The 26,183-nt window shown below is 38.8% G+C and overlaps 3 protein-coding genes across 4 annotated transcripts in view; 1 reads left to right on the top strand and 2 right to left on the bottom strand.

Moving 5' to 3' along the window:
• LOC119900486 lies at positions 1-4,628 on the bottom strand. The gene is made up of 8 exons (XM_038715488.1): positions 4,085-4,628; positions 3,690-3,799; positions 2,644-2,735; positions 2,186-2,286; positions 916-1,037; positions 531-720; positions 373-458; positions 1-208 (listed from the first exon to the last, which is right to left on the bottom strand). The coding sequence occupies exons 1-8, from the start codon at positions 4,602-4,604 to the stop codon at positions 80-82; spliced, it is 1,350 nt and encodes a 449-aa protein (XP_038571416.1). The 5' UTR covers positions 4,605-4,628; the 3' UTR covers positions 1-79.
• The window catches only part of homer3b (homer scaffold protein 3b), a gene marked incomplete at its 5' end in the record, with an annotated part of 22,199 nt that continues 623 nt past the window's right edge, over positions 4,608-26,183 (bottom strand). Inside the window, 4 exon segments of one of the 2 annotated variants that reach the window (XM_038715491.1) lie at positions 4,608-4,736; positions 14,466-14,546; positions 15,560-15,670; positions 22,735-22,891. In XM_038715491.1, the coding sequence (XP_038571419.1) occupies positions 4,686-4,736; positions 14,466-14,546; positions 15,560-15,670; positions 22,735-22,891 (400 nt within the window). 2 annotated transcript variants of the gene reach the window in all.
• On the top strand, positions 5,946-8,168 carry LOC119900488 (ubiquitin-60S ribosomal protein L40). The gene is made up of 5 exons (XM_038715492.1): positions 5,946-6,027; positions 6,470-6,581; positions 7,014-7,100; positions 7,454-7,556; positions 8,006-8,168. The coding sequence occupies exons 2-5, from the start codon at positions 6,479-6,481 to the stop codon at positions 8,097-8,099; spliced, it is 387 nt and encodes a 128-aa protein (XP_038571420.1). The 5' UTR covers positions 5,946-6,027; positions 6,470-6,478; the 3' UTR covers positions 8,100-8,168.

Below are 26,183 nucleotides of genomic sequence, written 5' to 3'. Positions count from 1 at the left end.
TATTCTTCACTCTTGATTTAATCTTTTATCAAAAGCTGCGCAACAACACAAGAGCAAGTGACCAAGTTGTGTTTCTCAGTCACTTCATGACAAAATGACTGAGGAACTGGCTACAGCTGGGACTCTGCAAGACCAATGGTTTGGCGGTGTAGGTTTCACTGTGGGTGGTGGTGAAGTGCTGGTAGGCCAGTGGAAATTTGATGTTGGTCTATTTGATAAGAAAAAGAGAGGAAAACAATATTGTATTACTATATAATACTACTATTACTACTATTTTTACTACTATTACCAATGCTATTACCATATTATTTACAACTACTGCTACTACTACTACAGTTAACATTAAATTATACAGGTGAGTGGAAACATCACCCTCTGCTGTGATTGACAAGGTGTGTGTCTGCAGGCTTTCAGAGGGAGGTAATCAGACTTAGTGGTGCTGAGGCTCAGCCCATGTTCTGCCAAACAAATGACACACATTAAATACATCTACATGCGCCTCCATTTAAACACATAAACATGACCATCACCTGGTCCACTCAGTATGTTGCTTGGCAGCTGGATGACGGGTTTAGCTGGCTCTCTATCCTGTTTGATGTAGTGTTCTTTGGTTGTGGTTGTGTAGGATGGGCCTGACAGGTGGGGTGGGCTGAACTGGACATGGCTTTTGGTCATCAGGTCAGGCCCGGGCACATACACTGGAGGTTCTGTGTGGTTCAGCTACAGGGAAGAAGACAGTAAACATTAACAAATATGACGCTGCTGGATCTTTTAACATAACTAACTCCATGAAAATCAACTTGATATGAACATGTGTGCAAAGGTCATAAATTATCCTAAAGTGCAACATATGTACCAGTAATATTTTTTGTAAATACAATAACAATTAACTAAGCAGAAGCTCTATTATCTTACATCAGAAAAGGAGATTCTGTTGGTGGTGACTGACATCCTTTCTTTGTTGCGCCTCGTATCAGTGTCCCCCTTGGGTAAGGAGCTAGAATTTTTGTTCCTCTTTATTAGAACAACTGGGTGTCCTGGGAAAAAAACAAATAGACTAATCCATGCAGGATAACAGAGATAAAGGAACATGTAAGCACCCATGTCCCAATGTCCCTAAACTGTACACAGTTTAAGTCACCTAGGTCAGCCATGTGAAACTCTGGAAGACAACACTAGAGGCATATGTTTTGGTGCATATAAAGGTCATAACAGGTGCACTGGAGAAGCAACAGCAAGATAATCCCCCCAAAAGGGAATGCATTTTGCATGTTTTGCATTTTGCTAGTGTCCTTCTCACTACTGGTAGCATGAGGAGATAACTGCAGCTCATTCAGGTAACACAGGTAGTCCAGCTCCTCCAGGATGGCACATCCATAAGTGCCATCACAAGAAGGTTTGCTGTGTCTCCCAGCATAATCTCAAGAGCATGAAGGAGATACTAGGAGATGGGCTCCTACATGAAGATCCCTAAATGACTTCCAGTGGGCCCTGGGTTCCTATGGTGTAGGACAATGCCTGGCCTCATGTGGCCAGAGTGTGTGGGTCAATTCTAGATGATGAAGGCATTCATGCCATTGACTGGCCTTCACGGATCCTAGACCTGAATGCAACTGAGAACCTCTGGGACGGTGCGTCGGACGTTGTGTATCGCTGCAGCAACAGACTGTCCAGCATCAGTGAGCTCGACAGTCTGTGGCACTGGGAGGAGATCCCCCGGACACCATATGCTGTCTCATCAGGAGCATGCCCAGATGTTGTCGGGAGTGCGTACAGGCATGTGGGGCCGTACACACTACGGACTCATGTTTTGAGTTGCCGTGATGAAAGTCACGCATTGATTTTTGGTGTGATTTTGAATCCAGCCATCAATCAGTTGGTGATATTATTTTCCACTGACCATAGTTACGTCATTTTGTTCTTAATGAATTATACAACATACAGTAAAGATATAAAACAGAACTGATGTGTGAGTTAGGTGTTCCCTTAATTTTTTGAGCAGTGTATTAGTGGACGTATTGGTATTTGAAGGGCCTAAGCAGCTGGTTAGTTCATAGGCTGTTACTAAATACACTGAAGACATCTCCACTATGGAGAATTCAAGAATTAGATCTGAATAGCTAGCTGCCCAGAATGAAAACTTGATGGAAAAACCTACCTGGACAATAACACAGAAAACACTCACCCGGCTTGTGGAAACAAAAGCCTTCTCTGGATGTGCATGACCATGAGTCATTAGAGAAATTTCCAAGGTTGAGCTTCAAATGCTCTTTAATCACAGATGGCCTGTATCAAAAACAAAGATATTGCTTTCATTGTATTTATGTGTGGATAAACTCAACACCAGATAATCCGAGCTTTCAAAAAGTGACAAATTTTAAATGATTTTTAAAATTTTAGACCACTTAAGCATTTCAGTGAATCAAATGCTACTTCTTTTCATCCAAGACACCTCAAACCTCATAATACCGCAAGTCAAAACATGCAGTGAAACCAAGAGAGGTCTAAAATATCTGAAAAGAGATCTGAAGGGTAACACCAGGCCCTTCACTCTTGGTTTCCTCTGTTTGTCATCTCTTTGTGTAGGATGTGAACTGAGTCATGTGACGAGAGTTTTTCCAGCAAAACAGAAAAGCTGCAGACCTGTAGACAGTAGGCCGGCTGAATGACGCAGTGTGGGTTGTCTCTCTTTCTACAATCTTCACAGGATCACCCATAGCCACTGAGGAGGTGTGCTGAAAAACAACACAGCCTTTATAAAACCCATGTCATTGAAAGCTTCATAGAAATGTCAATACCTGTGTCACTCTTGTGTCTACTTAAAGCTGATGGTGCTGGTACTCCAGGTCATAGTGTGCTTTTGTTTAGCATCCACACAGCTGAGAATAAAGTACTCCAACCTGCATTCTGGTTTAACCTGAGTCTTTCTGTGATGTCGGAGAAAATGTTTTCCCTGGAACTGCTTTAGTTTTTCAAAAAGATTAACAAACCAGTTTAGTGTTGTTCCTAAATCTACTCCTGTGCCATGACTAAACTAGTAATAAAGCACCATGGGAGGTAGACTGGTAATTAGTCTAGGTTGAGCTACTTTAGCTTACTTTATTTAATGCCCCATAGATTAATCTATGAAAACGGTTGATATTTTAGTTGTGTATTGTATGTTTTGAATGTAAAATTTGAATATTCACAGTAAGTAGTGACTACAGCTGTGGAGTACAACATTTCCACCTGAGATGTGGTGGAGTGGAGGTATAAAGTAGGGGAAAATGGAACTATTCAAATAAAATACAATTATCTAAAAAATGGACTGAAGTACAACACTTGAGTAAATGTAATTACTTTTCACCACTGTTAAGTACATATAAAATTTCTTGTCCAGTTTTTAGGCTCAGAGCAGTTGATGTTTTAATTACTAACATGGTAATATCTGCTGCGCATTTTAAATTTACAGCATACGGTGAATTCTGTGTTATATCTGAGCTAAAGCACAGACATCCGGTTGACATAGCTTCCAGTGCTAAGTGGAGGGGTGTGATGTTGTGAGAATTGTCTTTTTTTTAATTGTGACTTTTGAAGAACTGTCAGCATAAATCAGTGTATAGGTTTTATGGCAACAGTTTCACTTGAGAGCTTGCAGGTTTTCTTTGATCGTAATAGTTCACGACCAGCAGCTGCAGCTGCCATTTTACCTTTTCCACAGATTGAGCAGCTCTGCTCCAGGCTCCCTGGAAGGTGTTGTTGTAGTGGGAGACAAACCCACGATGGTGTCTGTCCCCTTTGATTGTTGGAAAACCCTCTTCTACAAAGAAAATTTGACATTTTACAACACAATATGTTATGCAGGATTCAGAGATGAACTCTAACCCAGATTCCTTCACTGTTATTCATTACAAAGCGAGGATGTTGTCTGGCTCACAGTTTTTTTGGAATGTTTACCCACTTGAAAGTTAATTCATAACCAAATTTCATGAATGTTACCATCAATCACAATTGGCTTAACACTGAATCTATAATATGGATTTCTTGTTTTAATCAGAAATTGCAGAAAAAGAATCAGAGCAAAATTAAGAATGCTGTCACTAACCTAGATGTTTAGCCATGGCTTTTACAACAGGAGAGACATGGTGTGGGGTGAAGGACACTTTGTTGACACTTTCTGGGATCTTGCCCACTTGCTGGATTTTCTTGATGCCCAGTGTTTGTCGGATAGGAGTGGGACGATGCTGGAATGGCTGGGGCTGAAACGCCTGGGACTGAGTGGTGAGGAAAGTAACCTCCCCAGGGTCTGTTTGCATCTTGAGGTTGGTGTGAAGCTTGGTCCAGCATGCGGTGCGGGTCATCTGTGGCAATGGGTGACGCTGGTAAGACACCATCACCTCTGTCAGGAACTCCTTGATGTGCCTCAAGTCCTTGTGGTCCACCTGGGCTTGGTGGGGCTGATGAGCAGGTTCTGTCTTTGAGAGCGACAAAGGCTGGAAGTCCTCCTGGAAACTGGTTGAGAATGCATCTGGATTGTGCCTCTCCAGAAAAGGGATATTGGTGGATAGGAAGAACTCTTTGCCCACAGGACGGGTTTGGATCAGTGTTTTTACCACTGAAGTCATATTGGATACCACCAGTGTTGTCCTTACATTACTGTAACTCTTTGGTCTTCTTCTGAAGCAGGTGAAAAATGCTACAATGCCTCACCATGGAAACCTCTGTGGAACATGATGATGCTGATCCTGTTGCTGCTCCTGCAGAGAAACAAATACATCCCATGTGGTGTCCTGTTACCTGGCCAAATGCAATGTACGGGACACACAAAACTGTTCAACTGTAACATTTTATTATACATCAAAAAAGGACACACAAAACAACTGTTCACACTGAAGTAATGAGCCTTAACAGAAAAAAAACAATCCAAATGGTCCTGGTTTTCAGACTGTCATCGATTATCTAACAATATAACTACAGACTTCCCATCATCTGGCTTTGCTCCAGGTACAAAAGTGCCGCTTGACACAAGTTTCCTCACCTATAAGAACCTATTAAATATTTTGAGTGGACATGTTCCTCTTCTCAAGACTTATATGCATATTTCAGCATTAACTTAAACTTACATTATCAACTTGCAGAGTAGCATGATTCAGTGTGCATTTGAGCACACAATGCAATTATATGGAAAGTCTTTGAAGTTGTGCCTGACAAACAACAAAAAAGTACATATAACACCACATCAAAAGAAATGCTGTCTATGGTTAGCTATGACATGCATGTAATATAAAGAAATGCATGCATAGAAAATAAAGTATCTTGCAAATGTAATTAGGCATATGTAATAATGTCATTTAATTTAAAATGTAACAAAATTATAGACTGTATTTGCTTGCCATACTTGCACACATTCACACATGCTGTTTTGTTCATCCCTATCCCTGAATGTGGCTGAAAATAACATTATTACAACAGCAGGTGTCAGTCAAACTTCATTTTGGAGCAGCCTCCGTGCCCTGAACGTGCTTTATGTCTAACAAATTGAATGGCCTTCCAAAGATCACAGTTGTAGTTGCTCAAAACTTAAAATGTGACTCAGTAGCCTACCCTCTCTCAGTCATTACGACATTAGTGCGCTGCCTGCTTTTTAAGTGAATCACACTAATCACGCCATGCTCGCTTTATATTTGTATAATAAAATCCAGTATTATTAAAAACAAAACAGAAACTGTAATGTTATATGAGGTGCTTTTGCTGAATCACAGCACTGAACTGTGTGGTTCTTCTCTAAATTTGCAGTAAGCGGCATAAGCACAATTAGGCCTTTAATTTTAATTGAATTGAATCTCCTTATTAGAACTTCGACATTAATCGGGTCTAAAAGAGCGATTAAATGTTTCTAAACATTAAATTCGTCGTACAGAATAGCCTATATAAAAGAGAAAACACACCCGCAGGATTTTATTCCCAAGGAAACAAGCAGACGGAAGTGACGTCTTTTAGCGCCAGCCTCTTCCGCTCTCTTTTCGTTGAGGCTCAGCTTGCGGCCGGGTGGGTACACATTTTGTCCATTTCATATTTGTCTATTTTTAGTGGCCGTTGAGATGTTGAACGCGATTAAAACAATATAGTATCCTTCGTATATCGACATTAATTGTGTATTAAATATTACTGGCTCAGTTCGAAAGCAGAAAATAGAGAAAATTGTGACTGTTCTCAACGTCAACGGTACCTTACACATGTGGCTAGGCCCCTCTGCTGCTAACAGTAGCTAACATCATTAGCTGCTGAGTAGAAACCAACATAACCTTTCACGATTAATATTATAATATGAAAACGGTGGCGATATTAAGACTTGATTTATACTGAATGTATATGGCGCACCTCTGTGTCGTTGTTTTTGTGGTAAAATATGCTTTCAAGTAACGTTGTGTCGTCCGCGAGTTAGCAAACTTAAACTTGTAACGTTAGCTAACGCATTTTTCTCTCTCAGCCTGCAAACATGCAGATCTTCGTGAAGACGTTGACTGGGAAGACCATCACCCTAGAGGTTGAGCCCAGCGACACTATCGAAAATGTAAAGGCAAAGATCCAGGATAAGGAAGGTGAGCCGGCACAATTAACTAAGTTTGTCAGGTAACGCTAGCAATTTCATGACTTTACAAATACATCTTCGTAATCCACTTTCTACCTTTTAGATTTTATTCATTTTGGTAGAAAAGTGAGTTGATCTGTTGAAGATATTTTTCTTAAGAGCAACCCATTAGATTTGATCCTATGTGGGACTGGATTTCTAGTCCTCAAATCGGTCTATTTAACTAGTTAAAGTTACTTCAGTTCAAAGCATGTGGCAGGTTTTGTCAATTTCAAAAACGGAAACAAGATGTTAAGCAGGTAGACATTCAAGTAAAACATTTGATGTTTGACATGTGTGAATCATGGTAGTCTTTTCAACTACAAAGCATCTCTGCCTCATGTACGTGTAAGTTGTAATTGTTGGTCAAATGTAATGCCGTTTGGTTATGTTTTGTTTACAGGAATTCCTCCTGATCAGCAGCGTCTGATCTTTGCTGGCAAACAGCTGGAAGATGGACGCACATTGTCTGACTACAACATCCAGAAAGGTAACAGTCTATTTAAAACAAGGCCAGATGTGCTGAATGTGTCAGTGGTCACAGTAAACTTCAGACCAGCGTATTAAGAAACTGCTAGTGGCTAAAAGATTGTATTGAGAATGTTAAATAGACCTCTCCCAGGAAACTTAAGGATTGTTTTATCATAAATTGTACTACTAATACATACCCAGTATATTGTAAAATTGCATTAGATGTAAATTTTAATGCGTATAAGTTTGAAGTTCTGTTGTTTCATTAATAACTAAGGTTTTACAGTGTGCCTGGTTTTTGTAAGTACTTGCATAGAGAAGTTTGTTGTGACTGAACTTGAGATTGATATCCCTAACCCTTACTGCCACCAGAATCTACCCTGCATCTGGTTCTGCGTCTGCGTGGTGGCATCATCGAGCCTTCACTCAGACAGCTTGCCCAGAAATACAACTGTGACAAGATGATCTGCCGCAAGTAAGTCTTGAAAATCATTAAAGCAGTCTGTTTTTTTTTTGTTTTTATTTGATCTAATTGTGTGCAGTACAGCAGTTGTTTACAGTGAAGTGGTTAAAGTTCAGATTAAAACACTTTAAATAGCACTACAAGCAGTGTGGTTTGGTCAGTTTTTTTTTTTTTTTTTTTTTTTTTTTGCTGCTGTAGTTTGATTGCAGGGTGTTGTGATTAATTCAAACATAGGCTGAAATAATCAGATAGCATTTGTGGGTAGGTAGAGGCTCAAGTGTTTCATACTAATTAGTTTTAGGTTAAAAAAATGTTTATTTGGCAGATAAACTACTACGTTTGTTAGCATTAGAAATAAATCTCCTGCTGTTAAAATTATAATCCCAAGTTTTGTCCACTTCAGAACATTATTGTTGGTCCAGTAGAATGTTCCGCATAGTTGACCCGTGACTGTTTTGCAGGTGCTATGCCCGTCTGCACCCCCGTGCTGTCAACTGCCGCAAGAAGAAGTGTGGGCACACCAACAACCTTCGCCCCAAGAAGAAGCTGAAGTAGACATTTCGACTGCAACAGCACTCAATGCCATTTTGTGTTAAAATAAATGTAAGAAGAAGAAATGGTGAATTTCTGTCTTAATTTGAGTTCATGTGTACAATACATACTTGTGAGGGTGTGCAAGGTGTTTAACAGTTAAAAGTAACAAGACTGACAAAAAGCAGATGAAGCTGGCGCAATACTCATTTTACTGTTTGCCAAATTTTCCCAAATGAAGATATACAGTATTAATGAGAGTCTGGCTAGTGGTTTAACTCAGATACCTGTTCTAAGAAGCCTATTGTCTAGGTAATTCAGTAAACCTGCTGCTTGGAACTGGCACTGGTTTAAACAAACAGTGGGTGTACTCCTAACCTGACTGGCACAGTGCCTGTTGGGAATGGTTTCCACTTTATTTCAGCTTGGCACACAAAGCACCACATGCAGTTTGTTTTAACCTGAATTGATGCTGCTGCGTGGCACAAACAAAATACGTGTCCCATCTGCATCATTAAACATGCTGGTAGTCACTGAATTCAAATGAGATACTTTACGTTCTCTGCAAACACACAAAGCTGTGAAAAGATAAGTTTATTGCAGCATTTTCAACACCTGTTGCTGCTTATCAGCTGATAGAAATTCATACCTGCCACCTGCCCTCCATTTTAACAGGTTCCACCCTTGCTTCACTGCAAGCGGCACAGCCAAATCCATGGCAACCACTGCCTGTTTAGAGTGTGATGAACTGATTGAGTCTGAGCTGACTGACTGTATTTTCATTATCATCTTACATGGTGGAAAACTAAAATAACAGTTGTCAAGGAAAAAATATGTGGAAGTGTAAGATGCAAAATGTAAGAATGCGTACACAAGTTTCTTACCCTCATCACAAAGACCACAGCAGTGACTTTGCATGACTTAGTTTTAATGTTGAACAGTTCTATACAAATATAAGAACTCATCTCATTTTGTCAAATCCCATACAAACACCTGCTCTACTCAGTTCAGTTATTCTTCTAAAACAAAATCGTGGCTACCGGGTGACAGTATTCCTCTGTTCAATACATCAATGAATCTGAGGTATTTTGAGTCGTACTTAAAAGTCACGTTTCGGGCAAAGAGCCGTTAAAATTGACGAGATGAATTTCAGTATCATACAGAGTTTGTGTTTATTCCAGTTGATGTGGCTTCAGCATGACAGCGGTGCATCTTTGGTACTGCTTTCTCTCTTATACCTGGCAACATATGTTTTAAAAAGGCCTTATTCCAGTGTATTTAAGGAGAAGTTTGCCCTTACTGTGGGAGGACAGTCTCCCTGCCCCCCCTATCTGTGTATACAGGAACTACTTGTATATTTACACTGTATTAATGTGTATTAAGGATACACTGGAATAAGGCTGTTGTGAAGTGTTTTTGACATCAACTGTGAGGAGCTGATGGCCTGCATTTTCTTCATGCTTAATAAAAGGTTGGTAGCATCTGTCATCATCTGGTGAAGCCATGAAAAAAAAAAAGTTAAAATGGATGAAAACAGGTTTTACAGAGCTCTCATTACAAAGTACTTGTATTTACTATAAACAGGCATCTATGCTAGAAACTTTATTGCTAATTCAGTGATGCTTGCATGTAGCAGCTGATGAACTCCCAGATAATGTAGTAACTTGTCAAAATGATAGGTCAATCTGATTGAGGGAACAACAAAACCTTTAATGTAATTAATAGCAACATAGTGCAGTAACTACGGGTATTTGTTGTGATTGTTGAACTGTAGAGGTAATAAGACTGAAAATTTAACTCAAACTATAATGTAAGTTGTGGTTTTAAATACACCATTGGTGAAAATGAAAATGGTTAAACTCTTTCAAAGTAGTAATTGCAGGTTAATGTAATATTTGGTAGTTTATTACATGAACAGTTTATGACCTGTTTAAATCACATTTTGACATGTTGTGATCCTGGCAGTTAACTGCACTATCAGCTGCAAGAGACTGCACCTTATTTCTACCTATATTACTATCTTATGAAGAAATCAATAACTCATTAGGGGGTGAGAAGCAAAGATTGATAGCTATTGTGCATCAGAAGTTCTCACATACAAAGCTGACAAGTCAATTAAGTACCCACTTAACTAAAACTACTGCAGTTGTGCTTTTTAATTCAAGCAATCTGAGGTTGCACACTGCTAAATATTGTGCACACATACACAGCTTCACATTCCTTGGCAGGGCTTCTGCAGAGCTCATGCAGTACTCTTAGTCTATCTTTATCTATGCTCTGCGGCTCCACTGAGCCTCTCTCTAGGGTTTACTATTAAGGTAGTGTTTAGCAACACAGAAAGTACATAAAGTAAAACTGGATCATTTTGTGAACACTGACAAATGTAAACAAAGTTAAACTTGGCACAAACACTATCAAGTGCAATCTCAGATTCAGCTCAACATCAGGGTGGGAAATCAGTCTCTGGACACAGGGACACATCAGGACATTTCCTTCACATGCCGATCTACCTGTCAAAGTAGCCTGGTGGAGAGGACAAACCTACCAGCCGCAGCTTCAATTTGGCCAGCAACCATCACTGATTTCCCATCCTGGCTGAGAGTAACCCATCGATGAACATGAACAATACAATAAGTGTTGAGAAAGAGCAGTACTCATAAAACATAAACGGCCGTACGTCCTCAGAGGACAGACTGTGAGCAGGTTGTTGCATCTCTTGAGTTTGTTGATGTTCTGGCTGGTATGAGGCCAGTCCAGGCTGCTGATGGTGAACTGGAGCTGACTTCCTTCAGGGTCATTGCATCCATGTGTCTTTACCCTGACCCATCCTCTACTGGGTGCATCTCCACAGTGTTTAAGGAACACTGAAAACATCAGGACCTCAAGGTTGTTATTGTGTAAAAGCAGACATTTGATTTGTCTCACGGACAGTATCTTCTGAGATCTAATAACATTATGAGAATGTATAACTAAAATCCTAATTCATTCAGGATTATTATGTGTCAAAGTCTTCTGCCAAACTGCAGGGAAAAAACATTTATGAACAGTCACTTTGTTGTTTCTATAAACCAAACGTCCAGAATTATGATAAATATTTATGGTTAGTATATATCAAATCCTGATGCAAGTCCTGTTGTTCCAAGACTGGAGTTTTACCGTCTGTTCCCAGACACTGTTCAGTGGTTTAGACCTCCAGCTGTGCAGGAAAACAGAACACCACTAGCTTTTAATAATTACCTTCACTATTATCTTTTTATTCTTTCCTAGTTTTACTGCTACTCTTGCCTCTCAAATCAGTGGGACAATATATTAATACAAGTGGATTGCCCACGCTATATTAAAGATATATCACACAAAACTAACTAACGTAGAAAATCCTGTTACCTAATACTTGTTGGAATGTCTACTTTTGCAAAATATCAAGCTTAAAATCAGTGCTGGTGCAAGTCCTCATTCAAAGGTGCTTTGTGTGTTATTTGTTATCAATAAATCATACTCCCAGTCCTTTTGAGACTGTATAATTACCCTAAACAATTGAGACCATCACTGAAGACTGTCAGCTTATAGCAGCCATAACTCAGCATTTTACATTGTAAACCACAGGGTCAGCCTTTGACTAAATACACTGGATTGCTATGGTAAACAAGGGGAGAAGGGCACTATTCCAGTGCAAACTGATATAAAATTTTCAGTGATGGTAGATGGTGAAAATAGCCTGGTGTAAATATAATTTATTCCTTTCAGGTTAGAGGGACTGACGGACATGCAGCTGCTAGGAACTTTGATCTGGACAAATAAGTAGTAGCCACATAAACCATACTGTCAGCTATTTATGATTATCATACCCAGGTTGCAATATTAATGTGACATGCTTTATTTTGCACATAGCACCTTTAAGAGGTTTCTGATACATGTTTACCTGCACTAATCTTAAAAAACCAACTTATCCATGAAGCTTTTACATTTTACACCATATTGCTTTGATTTTTGCCTAGCTGATACCAGTAAAACACAAAATCAAGGCTACATGGGTGGAACCAGTGCTAACTGTGGAGATGCAGCCAAATTGCTGCTGTGGCTATTTGTCGATTAGCTTTGCCAGGCTCTGTCTCAGGTCATTCAGGTCACAGATTTTGACGTCCAGAACATTGATGATACGTCGGACCTCAACCTCCGCCTGCTCCTGCTCCTCCCGGCTGGAGGCCAGCGTCTTTTCAGCACTCTGAACCCGATCCTCCAACTCAGTGTTTCGCCTTTCCACATCCTGCAGGCACATTAACTGTTTTAAACAGTTTCCCCATGGAGATATATTTCTGGATATTCGCTGCATGGCTTGGTGTCCAAACTGTACACACTGTTTGTATTTTTGTGACATTTGCATGAGCAACCACTGCTCATAAAGGTTTATATAATGTTTTTAATTTTTTTGGAATACATCTTGCAGAGAAGTATTGTAAATCACTCTGAACAAGTGTGTTTGCATAATGTCTAATGTAAGCCTGGAGTAAAGATTTCCTGCTGGTATTTTTGCCACTTCTGTCCATAAATATGCCTTAATAATAAATGCTAGAGTGGGATAGGGGGGCTGACAATAATGCACATTCTTCTGCCTGTATGGTGCCTCTCTCTAAGTTTTAGGCATTTAGATGGATCACAACATTTACACAAATGTGTATATCTGCTAACTGAGTTTGTGATGAAAAGTATAATGTGTATGTCTGCATGCCTTTATAGTATTGGTGAATTTCTGACTTTCTGTAAATTTAAATTACAATGTGAATATAGTACAGAAGTATGCTGTAAAAAAAAGAGCTTTGGAGCACAAGTAAGCAAGTAAAGCATCTTGCTTAAAAGCACATTGGAAGATGATTGTTGCAGGTTTGAACAAGAACCAGTTCAGCTTTACATAAATGCCTGGAAAATTTATTTATTCCTAGTGTGGATGCTGACTGCAATTTTGTGAGAATGTCACATCAGGCTTATTTGTTTTAAACTGTTTATACTGCAAATTTGAATGTGCAAGTGTGTGCTTTACGAGGTCATTCTGTATGCCAAAATGCACCAATGAATACATTATGGAATGAACAAAAGGACAGCAAAGGTCAAATATGAATAAACATAATTCACAACTGACACCAGTACTAAAAATGATAGAAGACCTAATAAAGGCTATGCAATATGCATCAGGTATAATCTCCTGCATTAGCATTGGATATTCAATACAATTTATTTTTCTCCTTTAAGTCCTTAGTTCTCCTATACGGATTCCTGCTGCAGGTCTGAACTTTGCTGTCTCTTTTATAGGTGCAGCACCAGTGCTTTGATTTTCCATTAGTTGATTGTGTGGCTGTGGGTTTGATTTTCAGAACAACAGGAAACACTGTCAACACTGCAAAACTGAGACTTTTGTGTTAATTACTATAGAGGAGCCTCTAGTCTTGACATGACAAAATCAGATACATCAGTAACATCAAAAGACACCATAAACATGTCTGCTATAAATTTAAAGCTGCTTCTACTAGTATTAGACTTCAAAAGAAAATACCCTTAAAAGACTATACTGGTGACCTTTTTTTTTGTAATAGTGGAAAAAAAATGAGTGTCTCTGTTTATACTGAAGATAAATGCGATTCTCTCCTTCCCTGTCAATGAAGTAGTGTTCATACATTTCTGTGATACAGTTCAAGCTCTACTGGTTAAGTAACAATGAAAAGCTAGGTGAGGAGAACCAATTTTGTACAGTCCAAATTTAGTATAATTATGTTAACAAGAAAAAGCCCTCCTCTGAGTGTTGCGAAGGATTGCGCTAACCCATCAGAACCACCAATCAGCCCATTCATCTTGTTTGATCACAATTGTGGCCTTGGAAATGGTATACTAAAAGTCTGGCTTTACAGTATTAGAACTTCTTAACACCTTAACACACAACAATTATGAAGTTTTTCTCCTCTAACATGATAAAGAAAAATAATAAATACGTAGGATTTTAACTGCTGATGACTCCCAAGTTAATTGACAGTGTGTAAATACAGTGATTACAATTAAACAGCAATGCAATCTTAGTTTGTATTGTTTTGTGAATTTCTGTATTACTGAACTACTGATCTCAGTCATACAGAAAGCAAAAGCTAAAGATTATTTCATTGAAGCAATTCTCATTTCGGGGCCTATTCACTGATGTCGTTCAAAACTTTTGTTTTTGTGTGTAGCAATCTATGGGTATAAGCTACATGATGGCAGCTATGTTTTCCCCTTTTCTTGTGTATTAATTTTATTTCTTTTTTTTATTTCCTTAAATACATTCTTTGGCCATTAAGCCTGTATGAGGTATGTGCCATTTCCCAGTACCACAAGTATACTTGTGTAAGCAAAACATAGTTGTCAGCTTACCTGAAGTCTCTGCATGGCCTCCTCTCTCTCCTTCTCTAGCTCACCCACATCGGTTTTTTTGCTCTGTAAGTTGAGAATTTCCTGAAAACAAAGTAAACAAACAAGTCACAACACCATATTCACACTACCTTCTCACACATTCACCATCCCTGTTTATCAGAACATAGCGCTTTAATCTCTTGATTTGCACCAAAATATTTCATGTTGTTCTAAAGGAAGCTGAATCATTTTTCATAAACCAGGTTGGTTATAAGATTTGGGACACCTTGATGTTGCTGGGGGGGAGGGGGATTCAACCCCCAGGGGAAACATAACACTGTGACCTTGCACAATTCCTGTTACAAAAAGTAGAGCTTGTTTAGATGACAGGACAGTTGATGAAGCTGGAGGGCTGCAGCAAGCTGCAATATCTGTTTTATTTATTCAGAGAAAATGGTTTTTGGCTGTGCATTGCCCAGCATGCATTTGATGGACACTGACTTGGCTCATAAAGGCACAACATATTCACAAGGTGATACTTCATAAAAAAATCATATTAAAGCAGGTTTGGAAACAGTTCTGAAGATATTAAGTCATGGTTTCACTCATCTTTGTGTGTTTTGTGAGGTTGTGGTATTTTATCAAAGCTCTCTTTGTCTGCCCAAACCAATGAATCAACAAGAAAAATGTCAGTACCTCAAAGATAAATTAAGGACTTAGTAGAAACACAACTACAAGGGCATATATGAAAGCCAAAAGACACGTTCTCTTCTTTTATATTCACGTGGGGTTTGAACATTTTGTTCAGTATTTATCTTTTTGTCAAGACTACAGCAAAATTGAACCAGTAAGATGATTTAGAGAACAAATATCTAGCAATTTAACTTTTTCAACTCTCCTAGCTTAATACATTTACTAAATAACTGTTTGAATGTGAATGTTTACAGGCTTTTTTTCAAATTGACACTATTTTCACAAACTACAAAAACAAACATCCAATTGATTACTGGCAAATATATTATGTGCACTGGTGTATTCTCGGCTGACTTTCCACCCTTTAGGATGGTGAATGGATTTGGACAGTTTACAGTGCAGGGAGTGAACTGGTGTCTTGCCTGGTCTTTGGCGCTCAGCTGAGCTTCTAGCTCCTCCAGTGACCGACTGAGGTCCTCTCTAACAGTCTGACTGGCAGCAGGATGCCCCAGCTGGGCCTCAAGCTCTGCCACCTGGAAAACACACACACACACACACACACACACACACTTAAATATACTTAAATATAAAAACTAATTTATATAGCACTTTTCAATGTACTCAATGACATTTTACAAGATAACAGAACTAAGGGTATACAGACAATCAGTGAAGCTATAATTAGGCACTGTACACTTTGAGCTGAATGCTAATGTCAGAATGCTAACATGTTGACGTTTAGTAGTTATATTTATAATTTTACAAGTTTATCATGCTAAAATTTGTAGTACAGCTGAGGCTGATGTTAAGGTCATTAGTTTGGCCAGTATTTTGTCATAAACCAGTACTGGAGAAATTATTTTTTGACCTGATGATGGTGCTAGATGAAGACATCATCAAAGCTACTGCAGTTAATCCTACCAGGGTTTGTTGATATCCATATCAAATTTCATGTCAATCCATCATAGTTATTAAACATGTTGCACTCAGAACCACAAACGTCAACCTCAAGGTGGTGCTAGAGCAAAAGTCAGGGGACCATCAGCATCAGGGGTATTCATTCTCTGGTTGCCAGTAATGTTTGTACACAATTCCATGGCAATCCATCCAAAAGCTCCTGATGTATTTCAGTCTGTAATAACATGGTGGACCAACCGACAGACCAACATTTCCATAGTGCCACACTGCTAGCGTGTTTAAAAAGAGAGCCCGTTACAAGATAATACATGGTAAAAATGTATTTAAATAACATTAGACCCTAGGGGTCTGAGGGGCTAGGAAAGGATGGCAAGTTGAAACAGGTTAGTTCTGCGAGATCTTTTGAATGTTGAATGGATGAGGGCATCTTCCCTAATGTTGGTTATTCCTTGATGTCAGCTTATGACACACACCGACCGGGCCTTTGCTGTGATAGCCCACAAACTGTGGAACTGCCTGTTGAGATCAGACAGGCTACATTATTAGTGTCTTTTAAATCCCTTCTTAAAACTTTCTTTTATAGGAGAGCATTTATCAATATTTAATTTGTTATTGGGTTTTATTATCCCACTCATTTTATTTAAAATGATTTAAACTTTATTTTATCCTCTTGTGTTTTATAATCCCTTTGTTGTTTTAATTTTTTTTAATCAGCTGTTTCTGTTCTGTTAAACACTTTATAACTTAATAAAAGTGCTATGGAAATAAACTTTATCATATTATACATAAGTGATATTGTCTCTGGAGCAGTTGCATTTGAACAAGCAGTAGTTCAAGAGTACACAGGTTGTATTAAACATAACACATGCCCAAAATACTAAAAAAGAATACAGATACTATAAAAAATTAAATAGAAACAGCTAAGTCTACTCTTTGAACAACATAGTTCTCATTTGGAGCCTGACTGATGAAATTCAGCAGCAGACTAGACATATAGAAACCATGAATTTTAACAATGCTAAACAACTCTCCCTCTTGTTGACTTGAGCAGTGTTCCTCTCATGTTAAATTGATTTTAAATTGATTCTGAGCCTGGAAATATCACTGGAGTTGGAAGGTCTCTGTTCGATTTAGTGTCATTATCCTAATCCAATTATTTTAGTCCTTTGCCTGAAGCTGATCAGTCCAGGAAATATGGTATTAGGTTTTTCTGGGCAAACATGAGAAACAAGAATCTGCTTTGTTCTGGTAAAAACAAATGGTCAAACAGATGATGCACTGGGATCTCATTTAGCGCTTATCCAGTGAATGGGCTTTGAAAAGGTTGTATAATCCGAATTTTCTAAATCCAGAGAACAAAACATGACCCTTCACCTCCAGTGAAAATGTAAATCAGCAAAATTAGCATTAAATTGTTTTTACATCACAGCAGCAATGTACAAATACACACAATATATATGTTTAATGATTACTATTGATGGAAATGAGGAAAACCAACAAAGGGTCATTCTGCAATGCTTCTGTGTAATATAGCTTTTCTGCCAGTGGTCACAGCACTGAACTCTCATTTTTGACCTTGTGAAAAATCACTGAAAGTTTCCCCAACCTGACCCACTTCCCTGTGTTTAACATATTAATGGAAAAGCCAAAGATGGAGAATGACCAATTGACTAAACAAGGGCAAGCCTTTGAAGTCTGAAGATGTGATTTAAAGTTTGTGGTTCACTGAGTTATCTTTCATGGCTTTGTAGTCAGTAGGCACTAACACTGCCACGGTCCCACTGGGCCTTGCTTATAAAAAAGGAAAACAATATATTATTTTTGCATGCTCTGGAAGTAATCTGATTAAGACAATATCTAATTAATCTAATTGTGTCCCGAGAGTTTGGAGTTTACCATAGACTGTACATAGGAGTTTACACAGTTTAAAGGAACACACTTTACACAGATTCACTGAAAAACTGAGGTTCATTTAATATTATGTTGTTTGTTTTCTAGATCTGACATTAGCTCTACTGACTGAATAAAAATCTAATAAAATCTGAATAATGTTTTTATATGCCCTACAGATGGACATACTGTTCAGAAATCTGTGTGTTAAAGTGAGTTCTTTCCACCCATTAAGATGATTAGACAAAAAGGTTTACATCACAGTGGATTAAATGGATCACATCTGCTTGTGCATCATGTTAGTCACATGTCAGTGTGGACTCACTGCTGTCAGCTGCTGTAGATGAAACCTGACTTTAGACAATATCACAGCCGAAACATTTGTTTGCTCATTTGCTCATTGACTGTTCATCTTTTACACACAGTTTCTTATATTAATTCTTATATTAACAATCTTAAATTTCTCAACTGCTGGCCAAATATTTAACTGTGATGATTATAACGATTGAAATCACAGTACTGTATAAAGTTGAAATGATTAGCTCATTAATAGATTAGCCAAATGACAAAAAATTCAATGGAAATAATTTTGATAATTAATTTTAAATTTTTTTAACTCAAATGATAAAATTATTTTAAATATTTGTGAATATTTGCTGTTTTTCTTAGTCTTCTGAGACAGTAAACTGACTATCTTTGGGTTCTAACTGTTGGTCAGACAAAACAAACAATTTATAGACAAAGCATTGGGATTTGGGAAATTGCAATGGACATTTTCCCACTATTTTCTGCATTATTATAGACCAAAGAATCAATTTGAATAGTTTGATGAAGCCTTTAATATGTAGAAATGATGCTGTGTCCTTGTACTGACAGTTTATGATAGATAAAAAGTCTGACATAAAAAAGAAAAGGAAACAGAGGAATTCAAATAAAAAAAAAAAGATGCCTTAACTCATGATCACCTTGCTCGCATTTTAATACACTGAAATGTAAATGTGTCTGTGAGGGGAGAGAGGTTTTCCTGCTTTCATGTCAACATTTCCCCCTGCCTCCCTTCAGCCTCTTTTCTGCGTTTTCACAGGTTATTTCAATGTGCACTTTATAGATTCCACACTACACTACGCTGCCATCCAAGCCAAGCTTTAGAAAATCGTGTTGAAGATAGGGTTGGGTCCACATCATAGATCCCAGAGGATTCAACCCCTTCGCATCTACTCTGTATGTGACAGCTACTGTCCCCGGAAGCTCCAGCGACCTGTCTCTGGACTCCACACAAATATACACTTATCGGTCACTTTATTAGGTACACCAGTACAATTGCTTGTTAGCTGGTCTGAGTATTTCAGAAACAGGTGATCTACTGGGATTTCCACGCAATGGTCCAAAAAGGGAAAATATCCAGTGAGAGATGACAGAAAGGCAACAGTAACTCAAATAGCCACTTGTTACAACCAAGGTATGCAAAATACCATCTCTGAATGCACACCATGTCCAACCTTGAAACAGATGGGCTACAGCAACAGAAGACCACACCAGGTGCCACTCCTGTCAGCTAAGAACAGAAAACTGAGGCTACAATTTGCACAAGCTCACCAAAATTGGAGAATAGAAGATTGGAAAAACGTTGCCTGGTCTGATGGGTCTCGATTTCAGTTGCAACATTCAGATGGTAGGGTCAAACAACATGAAAGCATGGATCCATCCTACCTTGTATCAACGGTTCAGGCTGGTGGTGGTGGTGTAATGGTATAGGGGATATTTTCTTGGCACACTTCTGGTCGCTTAGTGACAACTGAGCATCGTTTAATAGTGACAGCCTACCTGAGTATTGTTGCTGACCATGTCCATCAGACCAGTGTGCCCATCTTGTAATGGCTACCTCCAGGAAGATAATGCACCATGTCACAAACCTTAAAACATCTCAAACTGGTTTCTTGAACATGACAATAAGTTCACTATACTCCAATGGCCTCCACAGTCACCAGATCTCAATCCAATAGAGCACCTTTGGGATGATGTTGAATGGGATATTCACATCATGGATGTGCATCCGACAAATCTGCAGCAACTGCGTGACGCTATCATGTCAATATGAACCAAAGTCTCTGAGGAATGTTTCCAACAACTTGTTGAAAGTATGCCACTGAGAATTAAGGCTGTTCTGAAGGCAAAAGGGGGTCCAACCCAGTACTAGCAAAGTGCTCCTAATAAAGTGACCAGTGAGTGTACATGAAGAGAGAAACTTGCGAAAACCCTGATTTCTTTATAAAGAAATATTATTTATTACTCACTAAATTCAACAAAGTTAAATCAGGAATGCCTTTCTGTCTGGGATGTCCACTGTGTGTTCACCATGGATGCACTTTTTTCACTTCCATCTCACATTCCTCACATTAAATCCTACCATCCCTGTGAGCAGGTGTGTGCACTGAAGAGTATGCTGGGTTGTGTGATTTGACAATACATACCATGAGACAATCTAAATTTGACTTGCAATATCATTTACAGAGCTGCAGCAATTAGTCAATTTCATCTCATGATGGAGTATCTCTGTTCTTCCAGTGGTCAGAATCATTCTGTCCTGACTCACTCATTTTAGGTGGCATCTTAATTTAACTGAACTATCCAATAAAATTACAAGTGCATTGATGGTGTGTGCTCACTCTGAGCTCACTATCTTCAGACAGTTTGTGAGAGTTGGAGAGTCAACAAAATGTTTATCTGTGGAAGAAATTTTGCTCAGTATCTAAATTTGATTTACATCCAAAAATCACAGTTGCCAAAAAATCCCAGAAGAACAGACAAACAAACAAAAAGGCAAACAATAAAGTCACACTGAAACATTGGTTTTGGATGCACATCAAATTTCTTCACATTTCATCTTTTAGATATCAGCAAAAACTCAATTAAATTTCTTTTAAAAAAAGCTATATATGACCTAAGTATCCCACTTTATGTGTTGCAAATTCTTAAAACTGAGCATGGGTCAGAGTCAACCCAGAAACCCAGAAGATAAATCCAGAGTCTTTCTGCTGTGGATGAACACAAACATAGCTGAAGCCGAGAGTGTGACGAGGGAGAAAAAGCCAGCCAACCTCTCTCCTTCTGCTCCTATGATGATTTATCGTCTTCCTCTAACTGGGGCAAGGACGGGGGGCAGTTTAGGGTGTCCTGTCCCAAAAAGAAAAAAAAAAAAAAAAAGGAAAAAGCCCAACATCCCTGCCCCCCTCAACGCCCGGTTGCCAAACCCTGGAGGCTTGATCCACTTCCAGCCACCTGGTTGACTTTGCTGCAGTGTGTGTGTGTGTATCGGGGGGGGTAACCTTCACCTGGACTCGCAGAGATAGACCTGGACTCTCAGAGATAGACGAAACCACAACATGGGCTAAAAATAAAGGACCAGTTTTCTGTTCCATTGCTGCCCGGTTGCGGCACCACTTCTGTCACATTGAAGAAGCCTTGTTAAGCTTGACCAAGGGCATAATTTTCTCTCTCTAAATTAAAGATGAAATGTCTGCGTTCTGGCCCTGCGATTATCATGGGAGCCTGTCAACAGAAATATCCCAAAGAGGGAGGGCTGGATGAAAAATGCATCTGCAGTTTGGAAGAGACCAAGTCCATGTGGGGATTTCAGTGTGATAGTTATAAGTGTATGAATAAAAAAAAAGCTCTATGAGCTATCTGCATAATAAATTATATATAACATTTACAATATCTAAACTACACCGATTATAACTACTGTGTAGCTGAAGTAGATGCCCTAAATAAAAGATAAATATGTGACAAAATAGTTTGTACAGTGACTTGTTATGGAGAGATTTGCTAGAGGACATATTTCCTCCTTTTGGTGTGAAGGTATTGATATGAAGCAGAGCATCATACAATGCAGCACTGATATGAAAACTCTCAACTCATGAAAAAAAAAAAAAAAACAGGAAGTCTATCCAGGTTTATTGAGATGGGCTATCCTATTTTATCAAAGTTGTCTTCTTTTAGTTTAAAGGTGACCTATCATACTGCATTTCCAGCCCTATATTGTAGTTCGGTGACTCCTGTATGGCAGCTTTGCATGATTCAAAGTTTTAAAAAAAATATTTTAAATATGTTTACCTCATTATTTGAAGCTTTGGCCACATTTAACATGAACATCTGACATTCTAACATTATAGATATGACAGAAAATATTATATAATATAATATAAAAATAAAATGTAAAAAATCATAATAGGTCCCCTTTAAATTACTAACTTCTGGTTTTGGTGTAGTAATATAGAAATTCAATATCACCCTATTAGAACTGCTTAACTACATGGGAGTGGACACACTGTCATGAAACAACATACACATAATCTGAAACTTATATTGTACTTAGTTATATTGTGTATATTGTATTTGGCTCTCACTGCTAAAACTAACCTAACAATGGGTTAAAATATTACAAACAATTGAAACATAACCCCTTTTTTCCTGGGGTAATTGGCCATGGTTTGATAAGACACTTTAAAGTGTCTCGAAATATGAGAATAATAATCCTCTTACTCTTGGAAAGCTTGTCGTGCATTTTCCTTTACATGGATTATGGAGACCTGAACTGCTGGCGCATCACTTGCAAACACTTAAAAAATTTTGTGAACTCTCAAAAATGTGTCAACAGCAGTCACAAGTAGAATATTTGCTGTCATCAGCTTCTCAACAGTCCCAGCACCTCACCAAACATTATGAACTGCACTACATTATTATTGGCCATAGGGATACTGTATTAAGGTGTAAATTTGACCACCATCACCTGGTCTCTGAGGCGATCGGTCTCCTCCTGGTATTCAGCGAGCTGTTTCTTCCACTGCTCCACGCTGCCGTTGGCTTCTTGCAGAGCTGCCACCAGCTTGGCGTTACTGTCCTGCAGGGTGAAGAGTTCAGCCTCCAGGTTTATCTCACACATGGACCTGGGGAGAAGTCACAAAGAGACACAGAGACTTAATTTAAAGTAGTAAATCATTTATTTTCGTTTGGCTCTCCAGGGAGAAGCATTACTGGTGAGGAAAAAGCAGAAGATAATGAGGTAATGAAGCGAAAATTTTATTATGCTGCACCAGCTGTTGGAGAAATTTGATTGGCATATATTTGATTTTAAGGAGCCAAAAGCACATGTACTTTAATGTTTTCAGAGAAGTCTGAGGCAGAACTACATGACACGCTGCACAAAAAAAAAAGTTTCAGGTCACACTCTGGACACAGAGACACAAACAACCACTCACACCTATATTTTTTAAATCGGTTTGGCTTATAGCCTTCAGGTCTTTGGATGGTGGGAAGAAGCCGGACCACCTGGAGAGAACCCACGCAGACAAGAGGAGAACATGCAAACACCAGACAGAAAGGGGACGACCAAGGTTCGAACCCCCCGAGCTTCTTGTTGTGAGGCGACAGTGCAAACCACTGAACCACGCGCCGCTCTCTTTGAGAGGCACCTTATAATGCAATCCTGCACAAGTGTTACTATTAACTTATTCCAACGGTCCAACATGGCATCAGATGCTCCTGTCCAGGACTGACAATTTTCAGTCCCGACTGTATATTTTTTTTATCAGTTTGGCTTATAACCTGCAACAGAACAGAACAGTATGCACCTTTCACAGTGGAGAATAGTTTAGGAATTCATTGGGGATATTTCATAAACCAGAGAGCCTTTAAATAAAGAAGTTTAGTCTAGTGTCCTTGCCATGACGACCAAATAACAGCTTGGCAACCATAAAATTACTCACCATAGCAACAGGAGAAAAAGCCTTAAAAATAATAAAATAAAATCGTTGGGATAATAGGTTGTGAAGCAGCTGAGAATTGTGTGTTCTTCTGCTTCCTGGTCTCAGATGGAAGGTTGAGTGATCAATAATGGGCTCCACACTGACGATGATTATGAGCTGTTAAATTCAGACACACACACACACACACACACACACACACACACACACACACGCACGCACGCACACAACACACACCGCTGCAGAACCAGGGCCTGTCTACATGTAGTGTGGTTTCCAGGTAGACTAAACTTCTTGGTTTGTGGTAAAAATGTTTTTACAAAGACTCACTGCTGCTCTTCTGTTTTTTTAATGATGTTGTATTTCTTAAGAACTGGCAGTGAGCTTTTCTTACACACAAAATGGAGGAAAAACAGGGAAACAATCTTACACGGGTGAGCTCGGAGGAAAGGACCCATTCACTGCTGCTACAGACAAAGTTTTTATTTCCTGCATTTAAGTCTCCAGAACGAGTCAAGCTCCAAATACCCTGGATAAGTGGTACCCACTCCTGGTCCTGAAGAACCCCAGCACTGAATATTTACCATTTCTCTATACTGTCGTGGAAAGTGAAAAATCTAGTGTTTTCTAGTGCAGATATGAGTTGGTACTCAAATACCAAGAGACACAATGTTTGAAGAGAGGCAGTGTCCCCTCATTTCTTATAGCCCTTTACAAACACTCACACACATTAACTGTAACATAACAGGAAGCACTCAAGTTATTTTTTCTTGCTTACGACATTTTCTTGTCTTAAGCCACATTCTTCTTCTCTTGTCCTTCATGCCTCGCATCACCTTATACTCATCATAAGGAGTTTTCATCCGCCCTCTAGACTCATTGTAACTCCTTTACAATGAGTTTACTTATATTTAATTACCCAACAACATGGTTTTACTGTGGTGGATACAAAAGACACTAAAGCATAAAGCAAGTGAGCAACAGCAAAATCACAAAAACTAAGAAACAAGGTCATTAAGAGAAAAACAACATGTTTATCTGGGACTTTCTCTGACAATACTCATACCCACACCTCATTAACTCTTGATTGGCTGAGCTAGCTCCCACAATTCATGTTTGCAACCCTATGCCATTTCCTGTCCCGCCTGCTTTTTGCCATTATAAGTGCTTTGGGCTTTTCAGGACCCTGAATTCTACACTTCCCATAATGGATCTTGATAGCTTCCCTTGGTTAGACCCTACCTCCCAGGTAAATGTCCACAAATGTCATGACCCCAGTTTGTAAAGACGATTTCTGTAAAATATATTTTGAGACTTTGAGACACAGAAGACATAACTTATTTTCCAGCCACAGTAGTACTCTATGGCCTCTATTTTTGGCATTTACCCTGTGCCATAGGCACAAGGGAAAAGTCTGCCCTCAGGGCTTTCTGCCAGAAAACCTTACTACTTTGTTAGGTTTATGCCCCTAAACTGTTTGGTTAGGTTTAGGAAAAACTGACAGTAGCGAGAGTGAACCTAAACAATAAAGTTCCTTCCTAAAGACCGTTTTCACATTGTCATATTGTCATTTATACACTGTTATGAATAAAGTATTGATTTTAGCCACTTTAAATTTGGACTCATGCCCTGTGTGAAAACGTAACTATTTAGGAACCAGAATTTAATCTACAGAGTCTCAGGCAGTAGGGATGTGAAGCTACTGCTCTGCTGCAAACATACCCTACTGACACAGAAATCTTTCCATGGTATGGTATTTACATACTATCTGAAATGCGCATTTTTGAAAATGTTTGGTATTTCCTTAAAGCAAACAATTCTGATTATTATATTTATATTATTAACATTTCTATTGTTCAAATAACAAATGTAGGTCATTGTGAAGCCTTACCAGAGGCAAGTACTCATTAAATGCTTTGCAGTTTAATGGCTTGTAATCGTTTCCTCTCCTCCTCAAACAGAGGACAGGCATTTAGCAGTTTTAGTAAGTTTAATTCACTGTACAGAGCTCCACAAAGTGCTCTGGGCATTTACATCTGCTCATGTAGCCAAGCAGGGGGTAAGACAGGATTACAACCTCTGTAGAAAACTTTCTAAACTCTAATGGGTACAATTTCCATTCCAGTACTCCCACACACACACACACACACACACACACACACACACACACACGCAGATCTGCTGCTCTCTCCCTTGTTTTACTTTAATGTGTATTTTGCATCTGTGGTTTGTGCATTATTGTTACAGATTAGTCCTATGCCGTATGTTTTGCTGCAAGCCAAATACTATTTCATAAACACCAGAAGCTTTGAGCTTACATTTTCACTCCACGCTGTTACTCACTATCTGTTTCCCTTGTTGTTGTCTCTCTGCCCTATGTTGTCAAATAAATATCCTAAATAAAATATAAGTTTTACTGTCTTATAAATGTAAATATTTTTTATATTATTATAGATGTCAAATTCAATACAATGTG

The sequence above is a fragment of the Micropterus salmoides genome, unplaced genomic scaffold, assembly GCF_014851395.1.
Source record: "Micropterus salmoides isolate LMB-PRFRI ecotype aquatic unplaced genomic scaffold, ASM1485139v1 Ms_hic_scaffold_13, whole genome shotgun sequence".
NCBI lineage: Eukaryota > Metazoa > Chordata > Actinopteri > Centrarchiformes > Centrarchidae > Micropterus > Micropterus salmoides.
This window is presented reverse-complemented; position numbering and strand designations above follow the sequence as displayed.

Bases quoted from the DNA above. Each gene is read 5' to 3' on its own strand.
- LOC119900488 (XM_038715492.1), top strand. From the start codon at position 6,479: ATGCAGATCTTCGTGAAGACGTTGACTGGGAAGACCATCACCCTAGAG. The intron at 7,101-7,453 runs GTAACAGTCTAT...TACTGCCACCAG, and splicing joins TGACTACAACATCCAGAAAG to AATCTACCCTGCATCTGGTT. The intron at 7,557-8,005 runs GTAAGTCTTGAA...ACTGTTTTGCAG, and splicing joins GACAAGATGATCTGCCGCAA to GTGCTATGCCCGTCTGCACC.
- LOC119900486 (XM_038715488.1), bottom strand. From the start codon at position 4,604: ATGACTTCAGTGGTAAAAACACTGATCCAAACCCGTCCTGTGGGCAAA. The intron at 3,800-4,084 runs GTTAGTGACAGC...TTTTCTTTGTAG, and splicing joins AGCCATGGCTAAACATCTAG to AAGAGGGTTTTCCAACAATC. The intron at 459-530 runs GTGATGGTCATG...TTTGTTTGGCAG, and splicing joins CAACATACTGAGTGGACCAG to AACATGGGCTGAGCCTCAGC.